The sequence below is a fragment of the Drosophila obscura genome, unplaced genomic scaffold (assembly GCF_018151105.1).
Source record: "Drosophila obscura isolate BZ-5 IFL unplaced genomic scaffold, ASM1815110v1 contig_87, whole genome shotgun sequence".
NCBI lineage: Eukaryota > Metazoa > Arthropoda > Insecta > Diptera > Drosophilidae > Drosophila > Drosophila obscura.
In genome coordinates, this window is record NW_024542880.1 from 1783500 (window position 1) to 1811205 (window position 27706).

General features: G+C 42.0%; 2 protein-coding genes across 3 annotated transcripts; both read right to left on the bottom strand.

The window, feature by feature from the left end:
- Positions 1-270: 270 nt before the first annotated feature.
- On the bottom strand, positions 271-2419 carry LOC121405263. Its single transcript, XM_041595885.1, has 2 exons — positions 1621-2419; positions 271-969 (listed from the first exon to the last, which is right to left on the bottom strand). The coding sequence occupies exon 2, from the start codon at positions 963-965 to the stop codon at positions 315-317; it is 651 nt and encodes a 216-aa protein (XP_041451819.1). The 5' UTR covers positions 966-969; positions 1621-2419; the 3' UTR covers positions 271-314.
- A 12032-nt stretch (positions 2420-14451) lies between these two features.
- Positions 14452-18081, bottom strand: LOC111080961 (WD repeat-containing protein 6). 2 transcript variants are annotated; one of them, XM_022376849.1, is made up of 4 exons: positions 17755-18081; positions 16963-17688; positions 16661-16906; positions 15030-15119 (listed from the first exon to the last, which is right to left on the bottom strand). In XM_022376849.1, the coding sequence occupies exons 1-4, from the start codon at positions 17810-17812 to the stop codon at positions 15094-15096; spliced, it is 1056 nt and encodes a 351-aa protein (XP_022232541.1). In that variant the 5' UTR covers positions 17813-18081; the 3' UTR covers positions 15030-15093. The 2 variants fall into 2 exon arrangements, with proteins under 2 accessions (XP_022232540.1, XP_022232541.1); XM_022376848.2 differs by having other exon boundaries at positions 14452-16906.
- Positions 18082-27706: the final 9625 nt, after the last annotated feature.

Genomic DNA, 27706 nt, shown 5'->3' on the forward strand with positions numbered 1-27706 from the left:
TGGGCACACTGTTGGCGCGTAGATTTGAATTTTGTAGTGTGGCCGTGTGGTTCTGATCGCTGGTCACATTGTCGGCGCGAAGATTTAAATGTTGTAGTGTGGCCGTGTGGTTCTGATCGCTGGTCACATTTAAAAGTCAAGTTGTTTGTTGTTTTTGCTTGTTTTCTTTTTTAATTAAATTAATCTTCATGTTGTTTCTCTTAAGTCTAAGTAACGGTTATAATGAATAATAATGAATAATGAAATAATAATATAATAATACTCCGCGGAATGTTGTTGTTTTTGTGACGCTTGGCGCTGGGTCGAGCTGGGCGTCACACTCCCCCCTCCACTTCTAGGGTGGGTCGTCCGGATGTCCCCGCTGCGTTGAACCAGATGCCTAGTCGCACGTCTCCCGATCTGCCGATTTTCACCCAGCATGCCCGGTCTGGTATTTCCTCACTCCACAGCTTGAATCGTCTTTGGTGGTGGCTTTTCCGGTCATCGATCGCCCGCTGGACGGTCGCCACTTGATTTTTGCTGAGTTCGCACCCTTGGGGGACCTCCCAGTTGCTGGGTATGGCGGCCTTTATGCATGTTTTGTAGGTCCGTGTTGTCTCCTGACCGGATGTCTGTGCCTCTGCTTTTCGTGGTGGTCGACCCTGAGATGCCGTGTTTGGTGTCGGATCTGGCCTCCGTACTTCTGCGTTTTGACTCTTGGCTGGTCCTCCGATGTCCAATATATCGTTGTCTATTTCTTCCAGCTCGACTTGTCGTGCCCAGCTGATCCGCTCAGTGGCCCTTGGTTGAGCCGGCTCGGGTCTGGTGTTGTTGGCCCAGCTTATCCTCTTCTTTCTGGTCCCTTCGGTCCCTGTCCTTCCTCCTAGCTGTGGCGGCGCTGGTATGACCTCCACCTTGCGTTCCTTCGCCTTACTTTCCTCCATTTGTCGCTTGAATTTCCGTGCGCTATTATTAAATTTGTCCATGGTTCTGCAAAGAAAGAGAGGTGTCGTTATTGTGACTGTTTCTTGCTCTTCTTTGCTTGCGGGTTTTAGATGTGATATGTGCGCTCGAATTTTTTTGTTAGTAGAGGTGTCTTTGACTGTTACTATTACTGGGGACAAGAGTTCGAGGACCTTACAAGGACCGTTGTATTTTGGCTCGAGTTTTGCTGTTATTTTGTCGATTTTTTTTTGAGAGTGGGTGAGTTCTGACCCATACTATGTCCCCTATCTTTGGTTTCCAGTCTCGTCTTCTTAAGTTGTAGTGTCTCGTCTGTTTTGCTGCTGCTTCCTCCATGTTTTGTCTGGCTACTGCTTCCGCGCTTTGTCGCGCTTCTGCACTTTCTTGTGTCGTTAGTTCTGTGAGCCCTGATCCTAATGTTACTTCGTCAAACAGATTTCCTGGCAGCCGTAGCTCTCGTCCGAACAATAAATATGCTGGCGTAAATCCTGTTGATTCCGATCGACTGCTGTTGATCGCGAGTGTTAATTCTGGTAAGTGCTCGTCCCACTTATTATGTTTTCCCCCCGCGTACTGTGCTATCATGGTTTTCAATGTTCGATTCGCTCTTTCGGTCGGGTTTTCTTGGGGCGTGTATGGTGCCGTAAATTGCTGCTTAATTCCCCATAACTGCGTTACCTGTTTGGTTTTCCTGCTTGTGAATTGCACGCCGTTGTCTGATATCAGCTGTTTTGGTGTTCCTCCTCGTGCTAGTATTTTTTCTCGGAACGCTTTTATGAATGTATCGGCGGTTGCTTTCCTCGCTGGTGTCACCTCTATCCATTTCGAAAATTTATCGATGAATACGATGAGTACTGTGTTCCCGTGCGATGTTCTTGGTAGGGGTCCTACGAAATCGACGCATATCGTTTCCCACGGGGCCTCGGCGACTTTTGTTAGCATTTTTCCCGCCGCTGCTTGTTGCGAGATTTTGAATTTTTGGCAGCTTTCACATTCTCTGATGAATTTTGTTACATCTCTGCTTATCCCTGGCCAAAAATATCGCTGTTGGATCCTTATTTTTGTGCGTCGTATCCCTAGGTGGCCTGCCGTTGGGTTCGTATGGTTTTCCGTTAATACCCTATGCCTTTCTTGTTTTGGCACGCATAGCTTCCATGGTTGGATGTCTTCATCCGTTTGGCTTGGTATGTGTCGGTATAATCGTCCGTGTTTTATAGTGTAGTCTTCTGCTATTTTCGGGTTTGTTTGTATCTGTTTCCACTTTGCTTCGTACCAAGCGCATTCCACCAGCTCTGTGATTCTCACCTCTTCGCGTGGTAAGCGGGATAATCCGTCCGCCACTGCATTGAGCTTCCCCTTCCGATAGCGTATTTCGAATGTGAATGGTTGTAGTCCCAACGCCCATCTTGCTACTCGGCCGGATGGGCTTTCGATGGAATTTAACCATTTCAGGGCTAAGTGGTCCGTTATCACTACAAACTGGTATCCCTCGAGGTACATCCTCATTTTGTGAATTCCCCAGTAGATGGCAAGACATTCTTTCTCTGTAGCGGAATATTTAGTTTCTTCGCTTTTTAGCTTGCGGCTTGCGTATGAGATTACGTGTTCTCCGTCTGCATCCTCCTGTGTTAAAACCGCTCCTAGTCCGCAATCGCTTGCGTCTGTTTGTAGGATGAAGGTTTTTCTGAAATCTGGGCAGGCCAGAATGTGTGCCTCTGTTAAACAGTGTTTCAGGTCGTTGAAAGCGCTGTCTTGGGCTTCTCCCCACGTAAATTTCTGTCCTTTCTTCAGTAGTTCCTGTAGTGGCTTCGCTCTCTCGGTGAAGGTAGGTACGAACCTTCGATACCACGATGCTAGCCCCAGAAAACTGTGTAGTTGTTTTAGTGTTGTTGGTGCAACCAGTTCTTTGATGGCTGACACTTTGTCCGGATCTGTGTGTATTCTTTCCTCGCTCACCATGTGGCCCAGGTATTTCAACTTCTGTTGGAAGAAGTGACATTTCGCTGCGTTGATGCGCAAGTTTGCTCTCCTTAATCGGTTCAGCACTTCCTGAAGCTTCTGCATGTGTTCTGTTTTCGTTCGCCCAATGACGATTATATCGTCTAGGTATGCGAAAGCGAACGGTTCCATGTCTGGTCCTATAACCGAATCTAATGCCCTTTGAAATGTTGCGGGCGCTGTGGTGAGTCCGAACGGCATTACCTTCCATTGGTACAAGCCTCGCCCAGGGGCTGTGAAGGCTGTGTACTGTCGGCTTTGCCTCTCCATCGGAATCTGCCAGTAGCCTGACTTCAGGTCCAGTGTGCTGATGAATTTCGCCTCTCTTAGTTGGTTTAATATGAAGTCCATCCGTGGTACCGGGTATGCGTCCTTCTCGGTTTTTTCGTTTAGTAGTCTGTAGTCGACGCATAGTCTCCAATCCCCTGCTTTTTTCTTGACTAAGACTATTGGTGAGCTGTATGGACTTCGTGACGGTTCTATTAGGTCCTGACGTTTTAGCTCGTTTATTTCCCTGTTGATGATCTCCATTTGTGCTGGGTTCCTTGGGTAGTACCGCTGTTTGACTGGTCTATCGTCCTTGAGGAATATTCGATGCGTTGTTATGTTACTTACTCCGCCGAGGTTGTCGAATTTCTGGACCTCTGTTGATATCCATTTTTCGATTTCCTTGTCCGTTGGTTCCGGTTGTGAGTTTCTTGCCCTCTCTTCGTGTCTTTGTTTTTTCTCCCTTCCACTGATCACTACGGTACTGTTTCCGCATGTAATGATGGTTCCTGCGTCCCTTAAGAAGTCCATTCCGAGTAGTGGCGTGTCTGGTAGCCCCTCCATTATTAAAAATGATAATGTCGTTTCCTGGCCTCCTAGCTCTACTTCGGTAAGGAATGTACGCGTGGTTTTTTGTGTACTTCCATCTGCGAGTCTAATCAGTCTATTTTCTTTTTCTTCCTTCCCGTTGTTCTGTAGTATTTTAGCCGTTTTTTCGTTCAAGATGCTTCTTGTGGCTCCCGTATCTATTACTACCTCCATCCTCTTTCCGCCGATCTTGGCCATTCCCACGAGCTGGTTGTCCTCGTATCTTAAATCTGTGGTGGTCCGCTCTGCGTGTTTTGGGCTCCGGGTGCTTCGCGGGATTGTCCCGGGCCCTGTGTGTTTTCCTGTGGTTTCCTGCAGCAGTCTATCGTTCGTACTCCTTCTTTATTGCATGTCCAGCAGTATAATACTGGCTCCCTGGTGCATCCCCTCGATTCGTGTCCTATTTGTCCACATCGGTGACATTTTGTTTGTCTCCATTGTGGCCGCTGCCATGGTGTCTGGTTATTTTGTTGATTATTGGGCATGGTTTTTGATAGGCCTGCCTCTTTCTCTAGTTTCTCGAATTCTTCCGCTGTTATAATGAATTCTGATAGCGTCTGGAATTCCCTTCTCTTCACATGGAGTTTGATTGGTAACCTACAATTCTTGTATGCCATGTCCAGTTTCTCGTTCTCGGTGTACGTCCCGAATCTCATCAATTTTCTCAGGTCTTGAATAAACTCTCGTATTGTCTCCGTTTCTGATTGTTTTCGCTCCGATACTAACTTTATAAGCTCTTCATGGTATTGTGGTGACATGAAGTTCTCCTTCAGCTGGCTTTTCACCTCCTCCCATGTTGTTATGGGGCCGGGTTTCGTGTGCCACCAGTCCAATGCACTCTTCTCCAGTATTACCGGCATTGCAAATACAATGTGGTCTATCTCGATCCCGTATGTTTCTGCTAGTTCCTCCATCCTACTGAGGAATTCGAGTAGTTCTCCATTTCCAGTGAATGTGAGGTCCCACTTCTTTGTTTTATCTATTATGGCCACTGCTTCTGGTGACCCTTTCCGTATCTGCTTTGGAAATAAAGCTCTCTTTTTTGCCGTTTTCGGTTCCCCTTGCGGTTCTTCCATAGCTGGCTTGGCTTGTGTTATTCCTTTCGGTGATGGTTTTGGGCTCCTGCCTCTTGTCTGGGTTGTTCCGAGCTGTTCCAGCCTCTCCAGTATCTCCTTACATAGATCCTTTCTTTCCGTGAACTGAATTAGTTGTCTCCTTAATGTTTCCACTCCTTCAGGCTTCTCCAATCCAAATTCCTCGCAGTAGCTGATCAGTTCTGCTTTTGTCGCTTGGTTGATCCACACTTTTGCCATCTTGACCATAAATGAGATTTCAATTCTAAGCTACCACAACCTGCTCGGGCGCCACTGTGACGGCGCTTTGGCCGGGGTATGCTCGCCGCGCCGGGGTTCACAGAAATTTGTTTGATTTCTGGATGTGGTAGCTGAAAGAAAGGCTCTAGGTTCAAAAAGAATGCGACACGGGTAGGGTGGCAAAAGTAGGTTTCTATGTTTATTTAGCTTAATCGTACAGAGTTTATATATGGCTCGAATGGTTCACTGGATCGTCCTAGATGTCCTCCTTCAGGGTCGTCAAAGCCGCACGTGGCTACTCGCAGCGTGCAGGTCGTACCTGGTGGGGATCGGTCGCGGAGTATAATGCGCTCCGAGAGAGAAGTGTGTTGCGGAGGATAATGCGCTCCGAGAGAGAGATGCGTTGCGGAGGAAAATGCGCTCCGAGAGAGAAGTGTGTTGCGGAGGACAATGCGCTCCGATAGCAGTGGTCGTTGCGGAGGAAAATGCGCTCCGAGAGAAGTGGGCGTTGCGGAGGATAATGCGCTCCGAGAGAAGTGGTCGTTGCGGAGGATAATGCGCTCCGAGGGGAAGTGGTCGTTGCGGAGGACAATGCGCTCCTGAGGGGAAGTGGTCGTTGCGGAGGATTATGCGCTCCGAGGAGAAGTGTTCGTTGCGGAGGACAATGCGCTCCGAGGAGAAGGGGTCGTTGCGGAGGATAATGCGCTCCGAGCAGAAGTGTTCGTTGCGGAGGACAATGCGCTCCGAGGAGAAGTGGTCGTTGCGGAGGATAATGCGCTCCGAGGAGAAGGTTGGGGAGACAGAGAAAAATGCGGTCTGAGTAGGAAGGGGGAAGCCGGAGGACAATGCACTCCGAGAATGTATCTGAAGAAGACCAGCAAAGATTACCGGGTAGAGGAATCGTATGCTCTAACACGGTGATCAATGCATTCCAAAGAAATGGACGGTATATAGCAGGGATAGTGGGGTTATAGAGGAATCGTACGCTCTAAGAACCACAGCAATCAATGCTTACCAAAAGCCTTGGGGAGCGAATCAACCCTTGGCAGTCCAAGAATGGAATGGTCCTGATGGCTCTGTTGCGGCTGCTTTTATTGCCAAAAGTCAGCTGTTGGCTCCGGTCTCCGGTACTAACGCGTTGTTATGATCAGCTGCTAGTGTGGCCGTTTGGTTCGGAGGGCTGGGCACACTGTTGGCGCGTATATTTGAATTTTGTAGTGTGGCCGTGTGGTTCTGATCGCTGGTCACATTGTCGGCGCGAAGATTTAAATGTTGTAGTGTGGCCGTGTGGTTCTGATCGCTGGTCACATTTAAAAGTCAGGTTGTTTGTTGTTTTTGCTTGTTTTCTTTTTTAATTAAATCACAATATCGTTAAGTGACTTCTGCTGGACTTCTGTTGTAGGCAAGAAGCGTCAAATACGACTCTGAGTAAGCTTGGCTTGAGAACGAAATGGTGAGGAATGTAATAATGTGGTTCCTTAAGTTTGGCTTCGGTACTATTGACATGTGACCAAGACTTTCATATTCTTAGATAGACGCTTGAGCGAATCTCCGGTAAACGAGCAGGGCGTTCTCAATGGCATAAAATCGATTACGAGCTGTATCGACTGAATTTCCAAGACAGTTTGGGTCTTCTTGGAATGGCAAGCGCACGACAATTCGCCCACTGGCATCCTTCTGCGTTGTATCCCTATAGTGTTCCTCACAGCGACGATGAGTTGGGGACTTTTAGCTCTTGAATCGCCGATTAAGTCAACCTTCCATAACTGCTGTAAGTTTTGTCGATCGACTGTTCTAAGTCACCAAGCACAACGATGGCTGTATATTCTGCTGGCGTTGGTACCTCCCAGCAACAACCCAACCGAACAGGTCTCTGCAACGTGGGAAGTTGGGACCAATGCGAATCTGGCCAACGCAAGACTCCATAGAAGGCTTCGGTTCCCAATAACAAATCAATGCGCCTAGACCTAAAGAACGATTCACTGCCAGTGGAGTATTGGCAGGTAGGTTCCAATTTGATATGTCGATCTCACTATCTGGCTGGTAGGCAATGTGAGAGGTTATTCCGAACTGGAGAGTTAGCTGATAGCCAGATGTGCGCGACTTAATAGAAGTCGTCGTACGAGCCTTAAGGTTAGTAAGGGACTCTCCGATACTGCGGATTCCGATGTGGTGCTTTTCACGACGAAGGCGAAGTTTTTGAGCGAAGTTCTCGGTTACAAAATTAACCTGCGAACACGAATCAAGCAATGCTCTACCAAGTTTGTATTCACCTGAGACATCCTTGACCAATACCATCGCTGTCGCTAACAGTATCTGATCCTCTGCTGCTACTTCCATGTGTGAATGAGACGCTGCTTGATGAGACTGACTAGCAGTAGGTGGCCAGGAGGGTAGCGATGATTGTGTTTCTTGTGCTGGAGTTGAGGTTTGTCCTTCTGACGATTGTGGTGTTTGTTGCGGCTGAGAGTGATGCAAGGTTGAATGATGATTCCGATTACAGGTACGGCAACGATGAGTCGATGAGCATTGTGCCGGATAACCGGATAACGGCGAATTGCCTGGGAGGGTCTCACTCAAGGGAGGGGCAACGGAGAGAGAGCCGCGATCAGAGGAAGCGGAAGAGAGGCGGGATAATGGGATCGGGCCGGCAGTGGTCCAGCGCATGACCTTTTATGGCCATGCGATCACGACACCAGCGGGGTCCCGTTGCGAAGCAGGTGGAAAGCAGAAGAGAGGCGGGATAGTGGGATCGGGCCGGCAGTGGTCCAGCGCATGATCATTTATGGCCATGCGATCACGCCACCGGCTTGGTCCCGTGACGAAGCAGGTGGAGAGCATCAGACTAGCCGATGGAAAAATACCGCCGACGACTGGAGGAAAGTCCCGTTGTTGCTAGGCAGCAACGATGCGGCCGTACGCTAACAAGGAAATAAAAGGAGGCGCGCGACAGCGGCTCGAGACAGTCAAGTGCGGAGAGTGCAAGTGCGTGTATTGGCGAATACCGAGGAAAGTCGGAAAGTTGTCTAAAAGCGTCAAGAGAAAGGACCTGGTGTACCGCTCGCTCAACGGAAGGATCCAGTGAGAGCGAACGTGTCGTGTGCGAACTGAGTACTGCGGATTTGGGCCAAACGCTAAGAATCGTGGTCGTACCAGTTCTAAGAGCCGACAGTGCCACGCTTGGGGACTCCGAGGAACGGCGAGTGGACGAGAAGAAACGATAGTGATAGTGATCATAGTGCTAAACCAAAGAATAGGCTAAGTTGTCGTCCTTAAGCGTACTTCCTAAGATACCAATAAAGAACTCGTGTATAAAGAAGCCAACCAAGTCTTTCTGCTTTGTCCCCCGGGCAACACCCAAATTCGTTGCAACGAACCCACCGGCCGCTGAGTACGCCAATCGCACACAAGGCGGACAAAACGGTTCGTTACACTAGCTTTTATAGTCTCTGAGATCCAGGCGTCAAACAAGACGCACAGACAGACATGGCTCTATCGACTCGGCTATTGATGCTGATCAAGAATATATATACTTTATGGGGTCGGAAACGTTTCCTTCTCTGCGTTACACACATCCACTTTTACCACAAATCTAATATACCCCTTAACTCTTTTTTGAGTACGGGTATAAAAAGGAGAACTTCTTGAAATTTGTTATAAAGTCTTGATAACGGACCAGAGCGGACCAATAAAATAATTAGTTTATTAAGCTTCGTATTCTCGGCTTTACGAAAGCAGCGGACACGTTCAGATAGCCTACCCGTTCGATCCAATACAGTAGGCCCAATATCGACCGACACTTCTAATGTAGGGTGGTAGAAGTCTTCAGGTAAAGGGAGCGGAAGAGCTCGGGTTAGCAACGCTATGGTCCGATCCGGGACAAAGCACAGATCTAGCAATCGACCCAAGGAATTTTTGAAATAGTTGACTTGAGACAGGGATAGATCTAAAAAGCCGTCGATAAAGACTTGTCGTGACATGGCACAAGGTTATTAGATCGTTTTCTTCTTCGTTTACCGAAGACCAAGCAAATTGAAATCCCCAAGAACTATCATATGGTCTTTAACTGATAGCGAGGATGAAACAGTGTTTAAAGCGGAAAGGTGATTCCCGAGGAAGGTGTAATAAACGAGTAAGTAATGAAAATAAAAAAGCCTGGAAGAATCTGGAAGTTTTACGCACAGGAATTCCAGGTCTTGTCAAACCTGGGCTATGAAATGTTTCACTTCAATGAGGACCCCTCCTCCACGTCGAGACGAACGGTTATTTCTTAAGATTCTATACGGACCTGTTGAAACTGCGGAGCTAAGGATGTCCGGCTTTAACCAGGTCTCGGGAAATACAATAACGTCGAACGAATATTCGGGTCGGGGGCACGTGTCGCAACAATAATCCGTTTTATTTTCTTCCGCGAACACGACTTGCTCGTTTTGCGATCTCCACTTCACTCCCGAGCCGCACTTTTTGACGCGTGCTCGAACCCTTAGCTCAGGTCGCTTCCCGACCACTTCCACCCCCACGCTCCCTCCGATGACCGGCCGCCACTTCCTGCGTCTCAGATTGTAGTGCCTAGCCTGCACAGTGGCTACCTTTTGTAGGATTCCCCTTACGATGTCGAACACCTCCCGGAGTCGAGTGGCCTTCTCCTGGGGTGTGTGCGATCTTGTCGCGGACCCGGGTGTGGCCTCCTCGTATAATTACGCCGGCAGCCTTGGCTCTCGGACTTGTCCCAAGAACGCCGGCGAAAACTCCGTTGAGTCCACCACGCTAGTATTCACAGCCAGCTAGATCTCCGGTAACAGCTCGTCCCACGTATTCTGATGGCCGTCGATAAACTGGGCTATCATCGTTTTGACCGTGCGGTTCGTCCGTTCGGACGGATAAGGCGCCGTGTGCTGAACTTTCACCCCAAGCAACGCCAAATCCGACTTAAATAGCCGACTGACGAACTGCACTTTATTATTCTGTTGCGAACCAAACCTTTCCTGACCTTTGATTCTGGTCTTGCGGATTCCCGATCTGTCACACTTACGCTCAGTGCAATCACCGCGACAACGCGAGGGAACCAAAATTACAACACCAATACCTAGCCTCTGAGCTCTCTTTGGCCTATCTCTGTCTTCAGTCAACTACGACGTGCGCCGAGTGAAATGAAAGAATAGTCGCTTGCGACATACTTACAGTTATTTAGGCCCCGGAATTATCGCATCAACTACTGCCCTCAGGTCCCTGCTCGGGCGCCACTGGTAAAGGGGCTTTTGTAGGAAAATTGAGCTCAGTCTCTGCCAAACTTCCGTCCACAAGAAAATGTATCTTGGTGAAACGTAAGCGATAGCAGGCGATTCTCGGATCGATCTTACTGCTGAGAGATGATCACTTGGTATACAGTAATCTGTTCTCTCTGGTAGTTGCGGGTGACTTGTCAGGATTTCCGAGTGTCCAGACGAGGATAGTTTCCAGAGTTTTGTTTCTCTCATTCTGATAACTAAGAAAGTTGCTACCTTCTTTCCTATAAGATCTCCCTGAAGAATATGCAACATTGTATCCAGAGCATCGCTTGAAGTAGTACGATGCCCACCGGTAATACACAGCTCTGAACTCCATACGTCCGTTAGTTAAAACCGTTAATTTTGCGCCAAATTTTCAGGACTGGCGAACAATTTTTTTGATTCCACATTGGCTGGAGCAAATAAAACTGCTTAATTTTCCGGTTCGCAGCTTCGGAACTGTGATTTTCGGAGGGTTAGTCAATCAATTTTCGAATTGCAGCAGTCTGTCCAGGGTTCACTACAAGAAATTTTGCCAGTCTGACCGAAAGAGGGGAAACTCGGCTGTGGTGCTGCAGATGACTGGTGTTCTTTGCTGATGTCTTTTAAAGGTCGACCTTACTTGGTAACTGACTCGAGTGTCTTTTTGACTGCTGGTGAATCGACTGTTCTTAGTATTTGTTTGCGGACCGACTGCCCAGTGTAGTCTCCTGTATTTGGGCTGATGTACTGCCCTTTTCTTCTGTTGGGTCGGTGCTATTTAAACTCCCAGCCGGTGGGTGCTAAGTGTTTTTTTTTGCTTATCCGGCAGCATAGTGTCTTACTTATTGAAAAGGTGTTTTGCTTATCTGGTAAAATAGTTTACTTATTGTTCGTTACACTACACACACAAAATATAAAGGACCCAGGATATATTTTTTTCGACTTTTAATGACTTTTTAATACTCAAATTTTTTTTTAAATACAGCACAAAAATCATAATTTTTGCATTTGAAAGCCTACTATTTCCCAAACGGTAATCGAAAATCACAAAGTGTTTGGGTCTAATTTATAGCTGCATTTCTTAGCTTTCAGAATGGCAAACTTCATTACAACCAAATGTAAGAAACTTAAGACATGTAAGAGCTTTCAATAAATACCAGTTTTCCAAATTTCTTAAAAAAAAAATTTCTGCCATAGAAAAAAAAACATAATTCTTAAAAAAAAAATATATGCTCCCAATCCATGAGAAAAAGTCGGCTTGGTTCGAAGCGGATAATAAAGTTCAGTCTTTTCGAGTAGTCTTATCCATGTTTGGTTTTTCAGGCACACATCACTGAAATCTTGGGGCTCCAGGCTGTGGGACAAGGGACAGTGTTCTTCGGCAAATTTTTACAAATTCACCGCACCTATGCGGGCGATGCAAGGTTTGGGTATTCTTGAGCAGATCGCATGATGCTTCATCGTGCTGGTGCTTCTCAGGAAACTAGATCCAGCGAGTCATGCAAAGTGAGAGGAACGATCAGGCGATTTGAATGCGACAGGGCATTGAACCTCGGGCAATAATGGACTTGGTGAGCAGTTTCATTGCACAGCACGCAGTCAGATAAGGTTTGACTAGTGGTAACAAGTGTGGATTTGGTTTCCTACTACTGCCCACCTATGTAGAAATGGGTATGAAATTGACGATTGCCGGGACCCCTAATCGTTCCTTCTACTTTGCATGACTCGTTGGATCTAGTTTCCTGAGAAGCACCAGCACGATGAAGCATCATGCGATCTGCTCAGAGTACCGGCCTTGCATCGCCCGCATAGGTGCGTTGAATTTGTCAAAATCTCCCGAAGAATAGCCACTGTCCCTTGTTCCACAGCCTAGAGCCACAAGATCTCAGTCATGTGTGCCTGAAACACCAAACATCGATTTTTTTAAATTATGGTTTCTTTCTATGGCAGAACTTTTTTTTTAAAAATTTTAGAAAACTGGTATTTTTTTTAAAGCTTTTTTCAGAGGTAGCGATTCTTTGTTTCTTACATTTCTTAAGTTTCTTACATTTGGTTGCAATGAACTTTGCCATTCTGAAAAGCTAAGTGCAGCTATAAATTAGACCCAAACACTTTGTGATTTTCGATTACAGTTTGAGAAGTATTAAGCTTTCAAATGCAAAAATTCTGATTTTTGTGCGGTATTTAAAAAACAAAATTTAATATTAATAAAAATAAAAAAATTAATATCAAAAAAAATATATCCTGGGTCCTGGTCCTCTATATTTTTATGTTTAGTGTTACGAACCATGGGAACAGCTTAGTAGCAGCCCCAAGCTTCTCTAACGCTCTCTTTCGCTCTCTTCTCTGGATCTCTTCAAGATGCTCTGCGTAGGGCACGGGCATTACGGCCCGTCGGCCCTGCAGTTAGTCGTGAGCTGATCTTAAGGCTCGTACATACTTCATACATTACTTCTATACATATAGTCTGGCTCCGGTTTTCACATTCACTTTGCATTTTATTTTTCAGCAAAAAGGCATACTTTTCATTTCACAAAAGTCGATTTTTTTACTCCCTGTGCTGTTAAGCGCAAAAATCTATTGCATATTTATTGATAACATTCATATCGTCATTAATCAGTTATTGGCAGTAAAAAACCTGCACAAGTTTTTACGAACTAGTTAACTAAATATATCAACCTCAGCTGAACTTCTTGATTTCCACCAATCTTTAATTTTTTATCAATATGAAATAGTTTCTAAGTTTCAATATTATTTGAAACGAGAAGGAACGTGTGAGTCGCTTCTGGTGACGCGACTCTACTTATACCCGTACTCAGTCAGTATATACATTTTTGAGCTTATAATTTTTTATAATTTTAAAATTAAAAAAAAATATTTTAGTTTTACGTTTTTTTGCTACATCTACATATACTATGTACCATTTAGATTCTACATCTCCTCCGCTAGGGGTTGCTCGCGCACTGAACGAGGTAGAGTGTGCGAGCGAGAAAGAGAATGAGTAGCGTGGTCGCTACTGGCAGGAGGGGGCGGCGGAAGCAACTGAAAATTAATTTCTTCATTCTGGCTATAATTATGATCCGATCGGATTCAGATTAGGCAATCTGGTAGATATGGGCATTCTCTACGATACTGCGTTTTTAGTTTTATCGTATCTTTAAAATTGTGTCTGCCACAGATTTTCGTCTTTTGTGTGGGCGGATGGGGGCGGGGCGAAATTTTGAAATACACTTGTAGCAGTGTGATATCACATGAGTATGAAAATTAAATTTTGTTTCTCTAGCTCTTAGTCTCTGAGATCTAGGCGCTCATCAAGACGGACAGACGGACATGGCTATATCGACTCGGCTATTGATGCTGATCAAGAATATATATACTTTATTGGGTCGGAAACGTTTCCTTCTCTGCGTTACACACATCCACTTTTACCAAAAATCTAACATATCCCTTAACTCTTTTTTGAGTACGGGTATAAAAATCGACGAAATAAATTTTTTGAATGTATATTTACCCAAAAATTTGTATTTTCTTTTCGTGGTAGCAACCTCCAAACATTAAACTAAAAATTTGAAAAAATTGTATAATTTTATTGAATAACAAAGAACAAAATTGGGGGGTGTCCACTTGAAAAAATGGAAAAAAAAATTTGTTGGTCAAATTTTGGCCCAGCCTAATATATATTCGAACCTGCTCGGCCTTTTTATTCAATTCAATAGCTATTAAAAAAGTTTATCGAGAACTTGTGACATCTGTCTCCATCCGTCTTCAATCTTTCTGTGTTCGAAGACATGTTTTTTCACAATTAATTGGTAAAAACAAACTCAGCAAAAAAGATTGTAAGAAATTATATACAATATTGATTAATTTTGACTCTAAGATTGCCGATATATGGGGAGTACCGCAAAAATATAAAATATTTTGAAAAACAAAACACATTTATTAATTTTGACCTCCACCTATTTTTTCATAAACATAAATAATTTACCAAAACATTCTGAAATATTTGTAACTAATAAAATATTTTTTATTTGTAAGTTGAGTTTTTAAAGTTCTATATTTGAAAAATAACATTTTTTAAATTATTCCGCTGATTTATTTTCTAAAAAATATTACCTAATATTAATATTAAATTTATTTTTTAAGTCATTCATTATTTCCTGCCAGACTGGCAGAACCGACCATTGTGCGTAGCAACAGATGTTTCAAGATGTTCAAGATGTTTATTTATGCAAATTCATGACACATTTATACATGCAATTTCAATTATAATTTAAGTCATTTTTCAAACTAATATCTACAGCCTTCGACAAAAAACAAAAACTCAATATGGCAACTTATTTATGGAAATAATTATTCGTAATGCGTAAATTTACTATTATTTATGACGTACAGTTTGAATTCCACATCCATAAAAATACATGCGCTGATTATCTAGCAACATCCCTTTTATATCAGCTATGCATGTGCATCCAACACGAATGTATTGACGTGTTCTCAAATTGATCCTATATATTTGTTTATCTACACTGCATGAATAAGCAAATAGTTGAGACATGTCACTATCATTTTCCTGCTCTAATGATACTGCATTAACCTGCGCATTGTGCAGACCCAAAAATTCCGTGTTCTGCTGAACTGTTGAGTTATCCAAATTTAGAATTGTATGCTGTATATTTTCGTCGTCTCCGCCAGATAAAACGTGCAAAAGCTGTCCATAAATTTTTATATCTAGGGTATTAATGCCACCGTTGTGTAGTTGGAGCTGAAAACGTTTTGTGGAAAGCGTCTGGTCAAAACCGTAAATATCCCCGTTTGTTGTTGTGATAAGCAATATTCTTTTGCTATTGATCCACTGCATTTTAAGTGGACATATTTTCATGTCTAGAAAATTAATTAAGTGTAATTCTGAGGGTCTTTCAAAAACCCAACGATAAAGACGAATTTTTCCCTCAGCACTGGCTATATATAACGTAAAAATACCCGAAAGGGTATGTTGTGCGATGTCAATTGCCATCAGTCTTGCTTCAAGAGAACAGGTTTTTGACACAGAAGTATTGAGAATTTTGTGGGTACACAGCTCACTCACATGATACGCACTAGCAACTGTAACGTCAATTTGATTAATGCAAAGTTGAGATCGTCCGCCGACTGAGAAAATAAGCCACGTAAACACATTATTTTCAAATTTATAGAGACAAGTCTCTAAGCAACGTACACTTGAAATGTGCGAGTGAACTTCGGCACAATGAATTAAATTATCGTCGACTAGTTTAGAAATCTTTATAATATTATCATCTCCTGCTGATAGAATTAAAGGTGTCAGTACATTGTGGGCCGAAAAAAGTTTTATTGTGTTGCAATTGCGGGTGTGCCAGTTAATACGCTTTAAATTTATCTGGCTGACTTCATTGTAAAGTGAGGTACGGCAAAACAACACCTTTTTTTGTTTTATAAAACATATATAAAGTATATCATTGTGTAGATTGTAGTCCCAGTAACGATGACCACCCCCACAAGCCATCTGCACAAGCACATCGTATTGACGCGACCAGGCTACAATATGATTATCATTGAAGCCAAGAAGTACATCTTCACTTGGGGACGCTTCAACCCAACCTAGTGGGACGCTCTCCCGTTTCAAGACTGTTAAAGTATAATCAGCTAATTTCAAACGTAGATATTTTAAATACGGCTCGTGGCCTCCACTCATTACGTAGACTTCCTGACTATTTATATTCAATAACTTAAAAAAAGTTGAGCCCATGTTTCCATGCAAACATTTAACGATGTTTTTCAACTCAAAATTCTGCCCAGCACCGCGGTAGTAAACCATGACATGACCCTTACGATTACTTAAAAAGAGATATTTTTCTAACACAAGCAAGGCAGAAGTTGTCCAGGACCTATCAAAATCATTTAACAAAATAGGTGAATCCAAATCCAGCTCACGTCCCTTTAGAAGCTGGCAATTTCCTAAGTCATCGGATACAAGGTAATGTTCTTTGGCTAAAAAATGAAATGCTCGAATTGTGCCTTTCAATCTTAGACCATCAAACAAAATCTCGAAGTTTTGTTTTTGCTTATTGTAACTGTGTAATGTTATTCTCTGATAACCACAAGTAGCAATAACTCCGTCAAACACTGCGAGCACTGTACGTTTGTAGTAGGGAAAGTTCGACACTAGATGCCACTTATCCACATGCGGCGATATTTTTGCTGGGTTCATATAAAATAAGCGATTTTTGCTACTTAGACCAACAATAGTCTTATTATTAACGAATTTTACCTTTCCGATAAACTCACTTGTGGCACCTATGTCATCCATTATAGTTAATTCATTTTTCTGTCGGGTAAAAACGTTCTTAATGCTATAAGAAACTATATTTCCTATAGAACTGGTACTATAGAGTGTAGAAGTGGCCTTGTGAAAACCTAGCCGCCATATAGGTGCCCCAAATTGTTGCTGACGTTTTAATAACAAATCACCGGAACAGTTCCAAATGCACACATAAGAATCCTCACCGCCACTAATTACATATACTTGGCCACCTGCATCATAAATGGTTTGAATCGTGTTACCGTCCTTTTTTGTTAGGAAATCTTACCATTTTCGACGACGATAGAACACATAACTCGTGAAGTATGACCAAAGCAGCTAAACATAGGTTGTACATAGGCCGTCTTCCATGGCCCGACCTTTTCAATTTTCCAAAACTTCACAGAACGATCATCAGATGTAGTAACTAAAATCTTCGACGCCAGGTTAAGATTGATGGAGTAGATAACCCCATTATGTGCTTGAATTCTTAACAGCAATGGATAAATTTTTTTTAAATTAATTGCATCGATATCTATAGCACAATGTGTTTGCCAAATCAAAAATTCACCGAACGCATTCCCACTTATTATTGCCAAATCAATATAGTTGTTTCCATACAGGACCGTATGGTAAAGCATTGAGCAATCGGTACAAATTGCTAATTCCAACACAGAGCAGACTACCTTTGATGAAATGCTGAACTCAAGGTATAGGAGTGCACTGTGAGACATGTGCAAAACAAACTTCCAAGTATTTTTTTCATCATTGTCAAAAACTACCGCAGCATTGATCCAGTCTTGTGTTTCGCCCTCGTAAATTAATTGAAACGGCTCAATTTTCTCATTTACGTTATAAATTAATAACGAGAACGCATTTTCGCCATATAGCAATAACAGGTGTTTTGAGTCATGGCAAGAACTCAATGCAAATCCATGTACTTTTGATTGACGAGCGTCTAATGGCAATTGAACGGATGCTGTCGGGGTATGCAACACTGCCTGATTTCCATGGCCTCCACATAAAAACATTACAAAAATATTTACTATACGTATATGCATCCGTATATGGAAATACTTACCGACCAATATAAATTTGGATGACACGTGCAAACCTAATACGTCAGAAATTAACGTCATATCGAATTCCGAATTCAAGAAAGTGAATTAAAATATTAGATACTCTTTGTACCAGCACAAACTTATTTCTCGATGTTACTCATTCAGAATCTGGGGATAGCTATAAATATGGGTTGCGCAGACAAGGAAAATGTTGCCACAGGAACTACGAATTTTGATGCAGCGTAAGCTTATGTGTCTACGGTTGAGTTATGGAGTTATTGCGTTTTGGACAAAACTCAGTTTTTTTAAAATAGGTTTAGAGCCTAGTGGCAACGTGACCGTGACGATAACGATAAAAAATAAATACTATTAAATACCATTTCAGTTTCGAGAAATACCATTTAAATACCATAAACTTAAAACATTAATTTCAAGTTTTTTGTCTGTTTATATATATAAAAAATATAATTCAGACAATTACAAAACATATTTTTGATTTGATCTAGTGTTTCCTTTATTTCAATAACATTATAAACTTATAAATTTAGTTAATATACATACATACATTAGTTTAAATTAAAACAGTCTTTCCATTTCATATGTTTTCAATAGTCTCTCTTACAAATTACATATTATATTATTAACCGTACTCCATTTCTTCTTCAATAGCATGAGCCATATTATAGGCTGGCTCACAATTAAAACAACCATAAACATCTCGAAGGCTTTGCCTAAAGCCTAGTACTCAGATCGAAAAACTGTTTGCCAGCAAATGAATGTCATATATTCTTCGAGCAGCCAGTGTGTGACCAGAGGTGTGCACTGCATTCCGAACGGTAACTCTGCTCAGACAGCTTCTTGGTTTTGTTTAAAGTTAATAAAATGCACTTCTTCGGCTGGGGCCGCTCTTCCCCAGCCATATCCTGGGCTCACCAATATTTTATTGGCAAGGTAATGTGTCTGACTATCAGCAGCAGCAGATAGCGACGCCTCCCGTGCCGGACACCGTGAAGAAAAATGTTTTGAAAACAATATTTGTTTTCTATTTATGAAAATTAAAAAAAAAATTAAATTATAATATCCATATAATTGTCATTCATATAATATGCATTAGCTAGATTCTATTTTTCTTCATTATTAAAATATTTCATTTAGTTTTTTGTTCTCTTATTGCAATGTTTGCTTCGTGTTTGCTGGCAAATTATATCAAATTGAAATCTTTTTCGAGGTGGGTCGAAACATACCAAAAAAACAAGCATATACTTCGGATAGTTTTCCAGTATATACCGCCCTTTTTGTTTTTTGATCTGAGTACTGCCTTCCGTCACTACAGTATATAGATGTGCCAGTTCATACAACAGCTCCCAGCGCTTCGGCTCTGTGAGGCTGAGACACTCGGGTCGGGAGCCAGGCCATTCGGGTCGGGAGCTGGGCCGTTCGGGTCGGGAGCTGAGCCGTTCGGGTCGGGAGCTGAGCCAAATGTATGTGTATGTTGCAAATGTATGTGTGTAAACAGACACGACAAAATTTTGTATCAATTCTTATTTTCCGAAAACGTTTTGAGTTTGTTTTGAGTTTCGTTTCCAGGTTACGTAAATGTGTGTGTGCCATGTATTCACACATACTATGCTTGTGTGTGGGCTCTACAATTTTTGGCCGCTTGAATTGGTTTTTCGTTTTGTTTTGAGGGCTGATGTGATGTAGCGACCTATTCAGGGCCGGATCAACCCTCAACCGGCCCTGGGCAACCATCAATCTGGGGCCCACCTTTATTTTGTATTTTTCTCAGTAGCTATTATATTTTTTATTCATTATTTGGAGTTTTGTTTTTTCAACAAAATGTTTCTGTTATCTCTAGGAGGGCCCTAGGCAACTGCTAATCCGGCCCTGGACCTATTCCCGTCGTCAGACTTCATATTTTCTTGGTGTATTCTCTCGCTCGACTCGACGCGGGTCCGAAGCCGAAAGCAGAGGCAAAGGCTAACCTAAAAGAGAATGGAAGAAATACCCCGCGCGACCGACACAACATCAGCTTTTCAAAACAAAACGAAAAAATATTTTATGAAAGCTTTGAATAAAATAAATGTACACATCTAGTAGAACATTTTCCAGAGATTTAGCGTTAGTGATCTGCACCCAGATGCTGTAAAACTGTTTATAAATCTGCCTAACCTGTTATGGCAGTGTGATTACTATAGGGTTTCTAATGACTCGCATTCGAAAATCGACGAAATTAATGATAAGGTTCTGAAGTTTGAAAGCCTTTATCGGGATCTTAAGTCGGACTTACAGGGCCCTTCCGTCAATTCTAAGCGGGTGAAGCCTTTTAGGAAGGAGGCTAATAAGCCCATGCCAGCGGCTGAGTGGCCGCCACCTCTACGTCGGTCATTGAACCGGAATCAGCTACTGCCATCCCTTTGGACTTGGATGGCTTTGTCACAGTCAGAAAGAAGAAGAGGAAGAATAGAAACAAAAACACTAAGCGTTTTGTTGATGTTGCTCCGAGCTGCGAGCAGCTAAACGTTATGCAAAGTAGCAAGTACATGCATATCGGTAAATTTTCTACCGCGACGGAGCCAGAGGCGGTGCTAAAATTTGTTGCCGAAAAACTTAAGGTGCCGGTAGCGAAAATTTCTTGTGCAAAGCTAGTCAAGCGAGATGCTGATATATCTTCGTTGAAGTTTGTAAACTTTTTACATAGACAGAGGCCGGATGCTGACTTGACAGCAGTTGCTCTCCGCGCTATCATACCGTTGCGGGCGTCCACGCCCACTCAGGAAGGTCCAGTTCCGTCCACTTCAAAAAACCTCCAGTGAGCGGTGCCTCTGGGTTCATGATCGTCGCTTTTCTACAGAATATTCTACCTGCACTTGTCCGCCTCTTTGCTGTAAGCAACCACCCGTGGGATCATATTTGGCATTCTCCGTCGACGCAACGACTAAAACATATGTATTTTTCGCGCTGCGCTTTGTGCGGCTTTCGCTCGGCTGCTGCTGGGTCGAGTGGCGATGCTAGCACTCTCTCATGACTGCGTGAGTGCCTAACGTCACCATCACTTGCGTCGGCGCTGCACTCGACACTTGGGGAGAGTCAGCAGCCCGGCGCTTGCTCTTAAGTGGATCACTCTCTTCAGCGCCACTGTCAACACTTTCAAAAAGAGTGGGTCTCCCCGCCACGTTCCCGCCCAGTCTAATCGACGAGGATGGGATGGGTGGTGTCATTGTGGCCGTTATACGAACCCTACGCTGTGATCCGATTTGTCTCCTTAATGGTGACTCTTTCTTGGATCAGATTGGTGTGTCAGTGCCCGGTCGGTCGGAGACGCTATGTACCAGCGCATCGTATATTCCACCGAATAGCAGCTATGAAGTCTACAAGGTGCACACGACGAATATTGCCAATATACATATATGGTAATCTACTAAGCCGTCAGCATCTCTGCGTTGTTGGCGATTTTAATCTGGGCTCGTTGGTATGGTCCATCGATCAGCAGTCGGCGGCTATGATGCCGAGCAACGTGCATTTGCAGCACGAAATTCTTTTTCTGGATGACTGTTTGTATGGGCTTGACCAAAATAAATAGTTTTTTTAATAGATTAAATAAGATTCTAGAGATTCTAGTTTTTTTTAGTGCGGATATTGATTGCCATGTTGCATGTTGCGAGCTGCCTATTGCAGAATGTGACATGCATCACGTGCCGTTGGTATTCTCAGATAAATTCTGTAGTTACTCGCCCTGGTCTGAACCCAATTTTGAATATATTTTTACTGATGTAAGTTTGAATGCTATACGGGATGACATATTAAACGTAAACTGGGCTTCTTTTCTCTCGCATCCTAGTGCTGACTCTTCTTACAATGTTTTTATTCGTACCGTTCATAATAATGTTGATAGTAATGCTTCCAGAATAGTGCGTGACTCATATAGGCTACCGTGGTATACGAAAGGTCTTGTGAGGTATAAGAATCTGCGTATCAATTTTTTTAAACGATTTAAGAAGACCCGTAACTCTGTTGACTGGGCCAGGTATGTACAGCATAAGCGGGAGTTTGATTTTTTAAATAAAAAATGTTTATAAAATCAGTATATTGCTGACGTTGAAATGGGACATAAGGTTAATCCCAGATCGTTCTGGCATTTCATAAGCTCAAAAAGGTCAACGAGTACTCTTCCTTCAGCTATGAACCTTTAGCTCGACAACTCGAGTAAACCCTACAGTGATGGCATTTCCGCCTTTCTGCTTCGCAACTGCGAAATTGCTTTTTGTGAAACTCTGAAAATTCTCTTCAAAATTTCTTTGGTAACGGGTCAGTTTTGTAGTGAACCCATGCATGTACATATGTAACACTCTGTTATATATATAAATACATATATAAGCGCGTACATATGAGCAGTGACATAAGCAACTTATGTTTATGTTACGCATTTCTTTTGCACAGCAACGATTTACTACTTGAACGCAGATCGGTCAGCTACCAAAACTGCTGAGCAGGCATTTACCCGAACTCAGGCAGAACCCAAACGCCCTAACACTGAGGCGACGGGTCCACCTTTCAAAAGCCCCTTAACGCTGATCATGCATTTTCATTAGACTCAGGCAGAGACCACGCGCACTAATACTTATGCGGTGGTACTCTTTTAATATAATGCGTGGGAGAACATAAAAAATATTCAATAAACATTCTCAATTAATCAACCAAATGAAGCAGTCGTGCTTGCTCTGTGTACTTCTAATAGCCTTTTTACACTGGGCGCGTCTGCTATCGATATCGGCATAGACGCAATGAAGCAGAAAAGGCGTTTACATTGGAAGACGTGCGTCTTGAATTTGGATTTGGGTGTTTGATGACAAGGAAAGATACACAAATTTTTGAAAATCAACAGAATTAAGCAAGACGTCAGGAAAATGGACGAAAAAGAATTGATTCTCATATTTAAATATTATTTTCAGACATTTCATTGTAGAGTTTGTGGGAGTTCTTCTTCAAATTATGAAAACCACCGAAGTTCGTCTCCAGCAGTGTCTTAGTGGCATCAGGGGGTCAGAAAAATTTCATATGATAATAATACAATCAGTTTCAAGTATTTTATTTAATGACTTTATGTATATTTTCACCTTTTTGCACAATCATAAATTTATAGCGCCAAAATTTGATTTTTGATCTACAATTTTTTTTTGTTATTAGTGGTGATAGTTGCGCTGATAGGCAGAAAATCCGAAAAATGAGCAAAAGCAATCGAATATATCGAATAGACGCACATGAATCAGAAACTGACGCAACTTTTTGCCACCACTAGGGCCCTATGCTTAACCTATGTAAAAAAAACTGCGTCTCCAGCAAGACGCAAAGAAGCATGACGCAGCCCCAATGTAAACAGCCTATAATATAACAATGCAAATCTAACATAACATGGCGACCGTGACAAATTCGACACTGCTCGATTAAAACAACTTAATAATTTTAACATCTTAATCAAATCATATTAAAGGCTGTGGCCATACCAAAGGAACAGTTAAATTGTGTGATTGCATTATTGTGTTCCGTGCTATGGTGTTACTGCTGCATAAATACAATGATGAAGAACTGGCCCAACGGGAACAATAAGGACAGTGATGAACAACTGGCCCAACTGGAACAACAAGGACAGTGATGAACAACTGGCCCAACTGGAATAATAAGGACAGAAACAGCAAAGAAATATCTGAGTGAGTACAGGGATGAGCACCCAAATTAAACTTAAACCCAGAAGAAGTGGTTTAAAAGAACGGATCAGAAAGAGAAAGTCTGATATCGTTAAACTTCTGTATAAAAACGACAATCCCCCGAAGTGGGAAGTCGCAGTGAAGTTACAGATCGTACTCGAACACCTCGAGTCGCTATTAAAAAGTAAAAGCTCACCCTGTGCCACAACACAAAAACAAAATAGACAACTTATTCATCACCGTCCTGCCCCCAGAGCCATACCAAACAACAAAAGAAGTGCCCTGGAGACTGCCAAGGGCCACTTTACAGCCCGACGTGCAACAACACTTGCATATGGGTGTTGCCAAAACGGAAAGTGATGACCAGCGCCGGCACCCCATCAGCCTGCGAGATGACCAGCTCCAGCTCCAGCACCCAATCCAACTAGCCTGTGCGAAGACACTGCACCGGCACCGCCAGCGCGACAAGCTGGGGCCACGGACCAATAGCGTTACAGAGAACGCCCATCAAAATAATATTAAACACTATTAAAACAATATAAATAAATTGAATTTTTGTAATACCCGACGACAATTGAGTCGACCGGTAAAATAGATTGGCCTGTAAAGCCATTCGCCTATTAGGTAGGACACAAATGTAATGATAATTGGTATAACTTTAAAAATAATTTTTGAGATAAAAGAAAAACCCTATAATTCAATCTGTGAGGTCCTATTTCAGGCTGAGCTATGCATCAGTCTGTCCAGGGTCCGCTACAAGAAAATTTGTAGGTTGTAGGTGACTTCAGGTGTCGGGCTAGCTTAAAAAAAAGCAGTAGGCAAGCGAGAAATGATGATGCGAGAGTTTTTGTTTGTTGGTTTCTTGGTTTTATTCAGTATTCTTTTTCATTCACTTACTTCTTTTACGTTGTTACTCTGGCTTGTAGTTGTATGGTGAGCTGGTGGATTGCTTAGTCAGTGTCTCGTGTTCAGGCTGATGGACTGCCTGTGTCTTGTGTTCGGGCTGATGGACTGCCTACTCTTTCGGCCGATCTTGGCCCTTTTATGCAGCTGGCGATCGCACCTGAGACCCGGAAATAATTAATTCTTGCTGACTTAAGGTTATTGGATAAAAACAATTGTGGGGTGTGGTAACTAGGTCGAAGCTTGGTGCTTCGTGGACAATTTTTAGTGGGTCAGCTGATGCTGCTGATGCTGCATCCCGGAAGGTGCAGTTGGGAATTGGGTATTTGGTTTCAAAATGAGTTTTTGCTAACTCTGCATCGCGGAAGTTGAGTGGTAAGTTGATGACCTGAGGCCGAATGGTTGCGAAAGATCGCCAGAAGGTGAGTGACCGAGCATTTTGTACTATCTTCGCTGATTGCGAAATAATGCAGAATTGGTAGAGTTGTTGATCGAGAGGTTTTAATTTTAATAATTGCGTGCGTTGCTTAAGACTATTGTATTTTCCGGTTAGCTGACGCACCGCTATTTGTGAGGAGAAACGTGGCCAGAGCCATGGTTCGGTGTCTCTGCGTATATCAGTTTGATTATTGTCTCCCGCCAGCGTGGATGCGCTGACCCTCCGCCGTTTGTGAAGAGCCATGGCTAGAACCATGGTTCGTTACAAATCATGGGTAAAACAGAATCAAAGATCGAAAATCCGACGGCAAATGTCGTCAATAAACTTGAAATAGTAGATCACACAGAAGACATAGGTTCACTGTGGACACTATTACTAATAATAATTATTTTGCTATCCACAATGCTTTTGCTAAAATTGTATGCAATGCACAATAAGATATTAAAGAAAAAGTACGCAACAACCACTTTATAAATACAAATATATTTAAAAAAAAAAAAAAAATTTTAAATAAAATTATTTTAAAATATCCGATTATCTATGGACAATGGTTGGATACCGATAACAAAAGCAATTGTAAGAATTAGAGCAGAATTTGATAGATCTTTTAAACGTGCATATCACAATACAAACTGTAGAGGAAACAACCGTCAAAATGGTGGATTTTATAGTGGTAATAATGCCAACTCTAACAGGCAAAATAATAATGTCCGACAGGTGCAAACCACGCCGGAAAACCAGTAAGCCCCCCTAAGAAAACAAAAACAGTAACGGTTCACACTATCAATCTTAATTTCAACCTTTATGTTTCATTACAAAATGAAAAAACACACAACATATATACATTATTGGTAGATACAGGTGCGGACATATCTTTAATAAAATAAAATACAGACACATTTCGTAACATAGATTACAAAAATATCACACAAATATCAGGTATTGGTGAAGGTTCAACCAATTCCAAAGGATTAGCATTCATAGAACTTCTCTCAGGAAAATATGCTATTCCACATAATTTTCATATAGTAGATTCAAACTTTCCCATTCCTTGCGATGGAATAATTGGTATAGATTTCATGAAAAAATCCAATTGTCAAATAGACTTAAAACCAGAAAATGATTGGCTCATCCTGAGACCAAATAATTTCAATTATCCCATCAATATTCCAATATATCATACACTAGAAAGCAACCTAACAATTTTACCAGCACGATCCGAAGTTGTCCAAAAGATTGCTATAAATACAGCAACTGAATATATATTCATACCAAATCAAGAGATTCAAAATGGAGTATACATTGGAAACTCTATTTCAGACTCTCAAAACACCTTCGTCCGAATACTAAATACAACAAATACAAATGCAATCATTGAATTAAATACAATAAAATTCGAACCATTAGATGATTACGACATAGTAAATACCAATCCTAATAATAATCAGACCGAAATTTTAGACAAGTTAGATAAAAACTTCCCCATTCAATTCAAAACCATTCTTACAGAATTATGCACCAAACACTGTGATATATTCCGAACAGAAACCGAATCGATATCAACTAATAATTTGTATAAACAAAAGATAAGAATGAAAGATGATGAACCGATATATGTATATAAAAAACTACAGAATTCCCCACAGTCAAAAAGAGGAAGTAATAAAGCAAGTAGAAAAGCTAATAAAAGACAAAATAGTAGAACCCTCAGTCTCCCTCAGTACAACAGTCCATTATTAATTGTCCCGAAAAAATCATTACCGAATTCAGATAGTAAAAGATAGCGCCTAGTGATTGACTACCGCCAAATAAACAAAAAAGTTTTATCAGACAAATTTCCACTTCCCAGAATAGATGATATTCTTGATCAATTAGGTAGAGCTAAATACTTTTCATGCCTAGATCTGATGTCAGGTTTTCATCAAATAGAACTTGAAGAAAGTTCAAGAAATATAACGTCGTTTTCAACGAGCAATGGCTCCTATCGTTTCACGCGATTACCATATGGTTTAAAAATAGCGCCCAATTCTTTTCAAAGAATGATGACCATTGCATTTTCCGGTATCGGCAGGCATTCTTGTATATGGATGACCTAATTGTCATCGTTTGTTCCGAGAAACACATGATTAAAAACCTCACCAGCGTTTTTGATATGTGTAGGAAACAAAACCTTAAATTGCACCCTAAAAAGTGTTCATTCTTCAGACACGAAGTAACCTTTCTAGGTCATAAGTGTACTGATAAAGGTATTTTACCAGACGACAAGAAATATGACGTTATAGAGAAATACCCAGTCCCAACGGACGCAGATAGCGCTAGAAGATTCGTTGCATTTCGCAATTATTATAGACGCGTCATTAAAAATTTTTCCGATTATTCATGTCACATAACAAGATTATGTATAAAGAATTTTATGTTCGAATGGACAGATAAATGTCAGAAAGCATTCGAATATTTAAAAGTACAATTGATGAAACCAACCTTACTGCAATATCCAGATTTTAGCAAAGAATTTTGTATAACAACGGATGCAAGTAAACAAGCATGTGGTGCTGTTCTAACACAAAATTATAATGGAACTCAGCTACCAGTAGCGTATGCATCAAGATCATTCACAAAGGGAGAAAGGAATAAAAACACAACAGAACAAGAATTAGCGGCAATACATTGGGCAATAAATCATTTTCGACCATACATTTATGGCAAACATTTCACTGTCAAAACTGACCATAGGCCACTTACCTATTTATTTTCTATGATAAACCCCAGCACAAAATTAACACGTATGAGACTAGATTTGGAGGAATATGATTTTACTGTGGAGTATCTTAAGGGAAAGGACAACCATATAGCAGATGCGTTATCAAGAATAACCATTACAGACTTAAAGAATATACAAACAACCAATACAGTATTAAAAGTCAC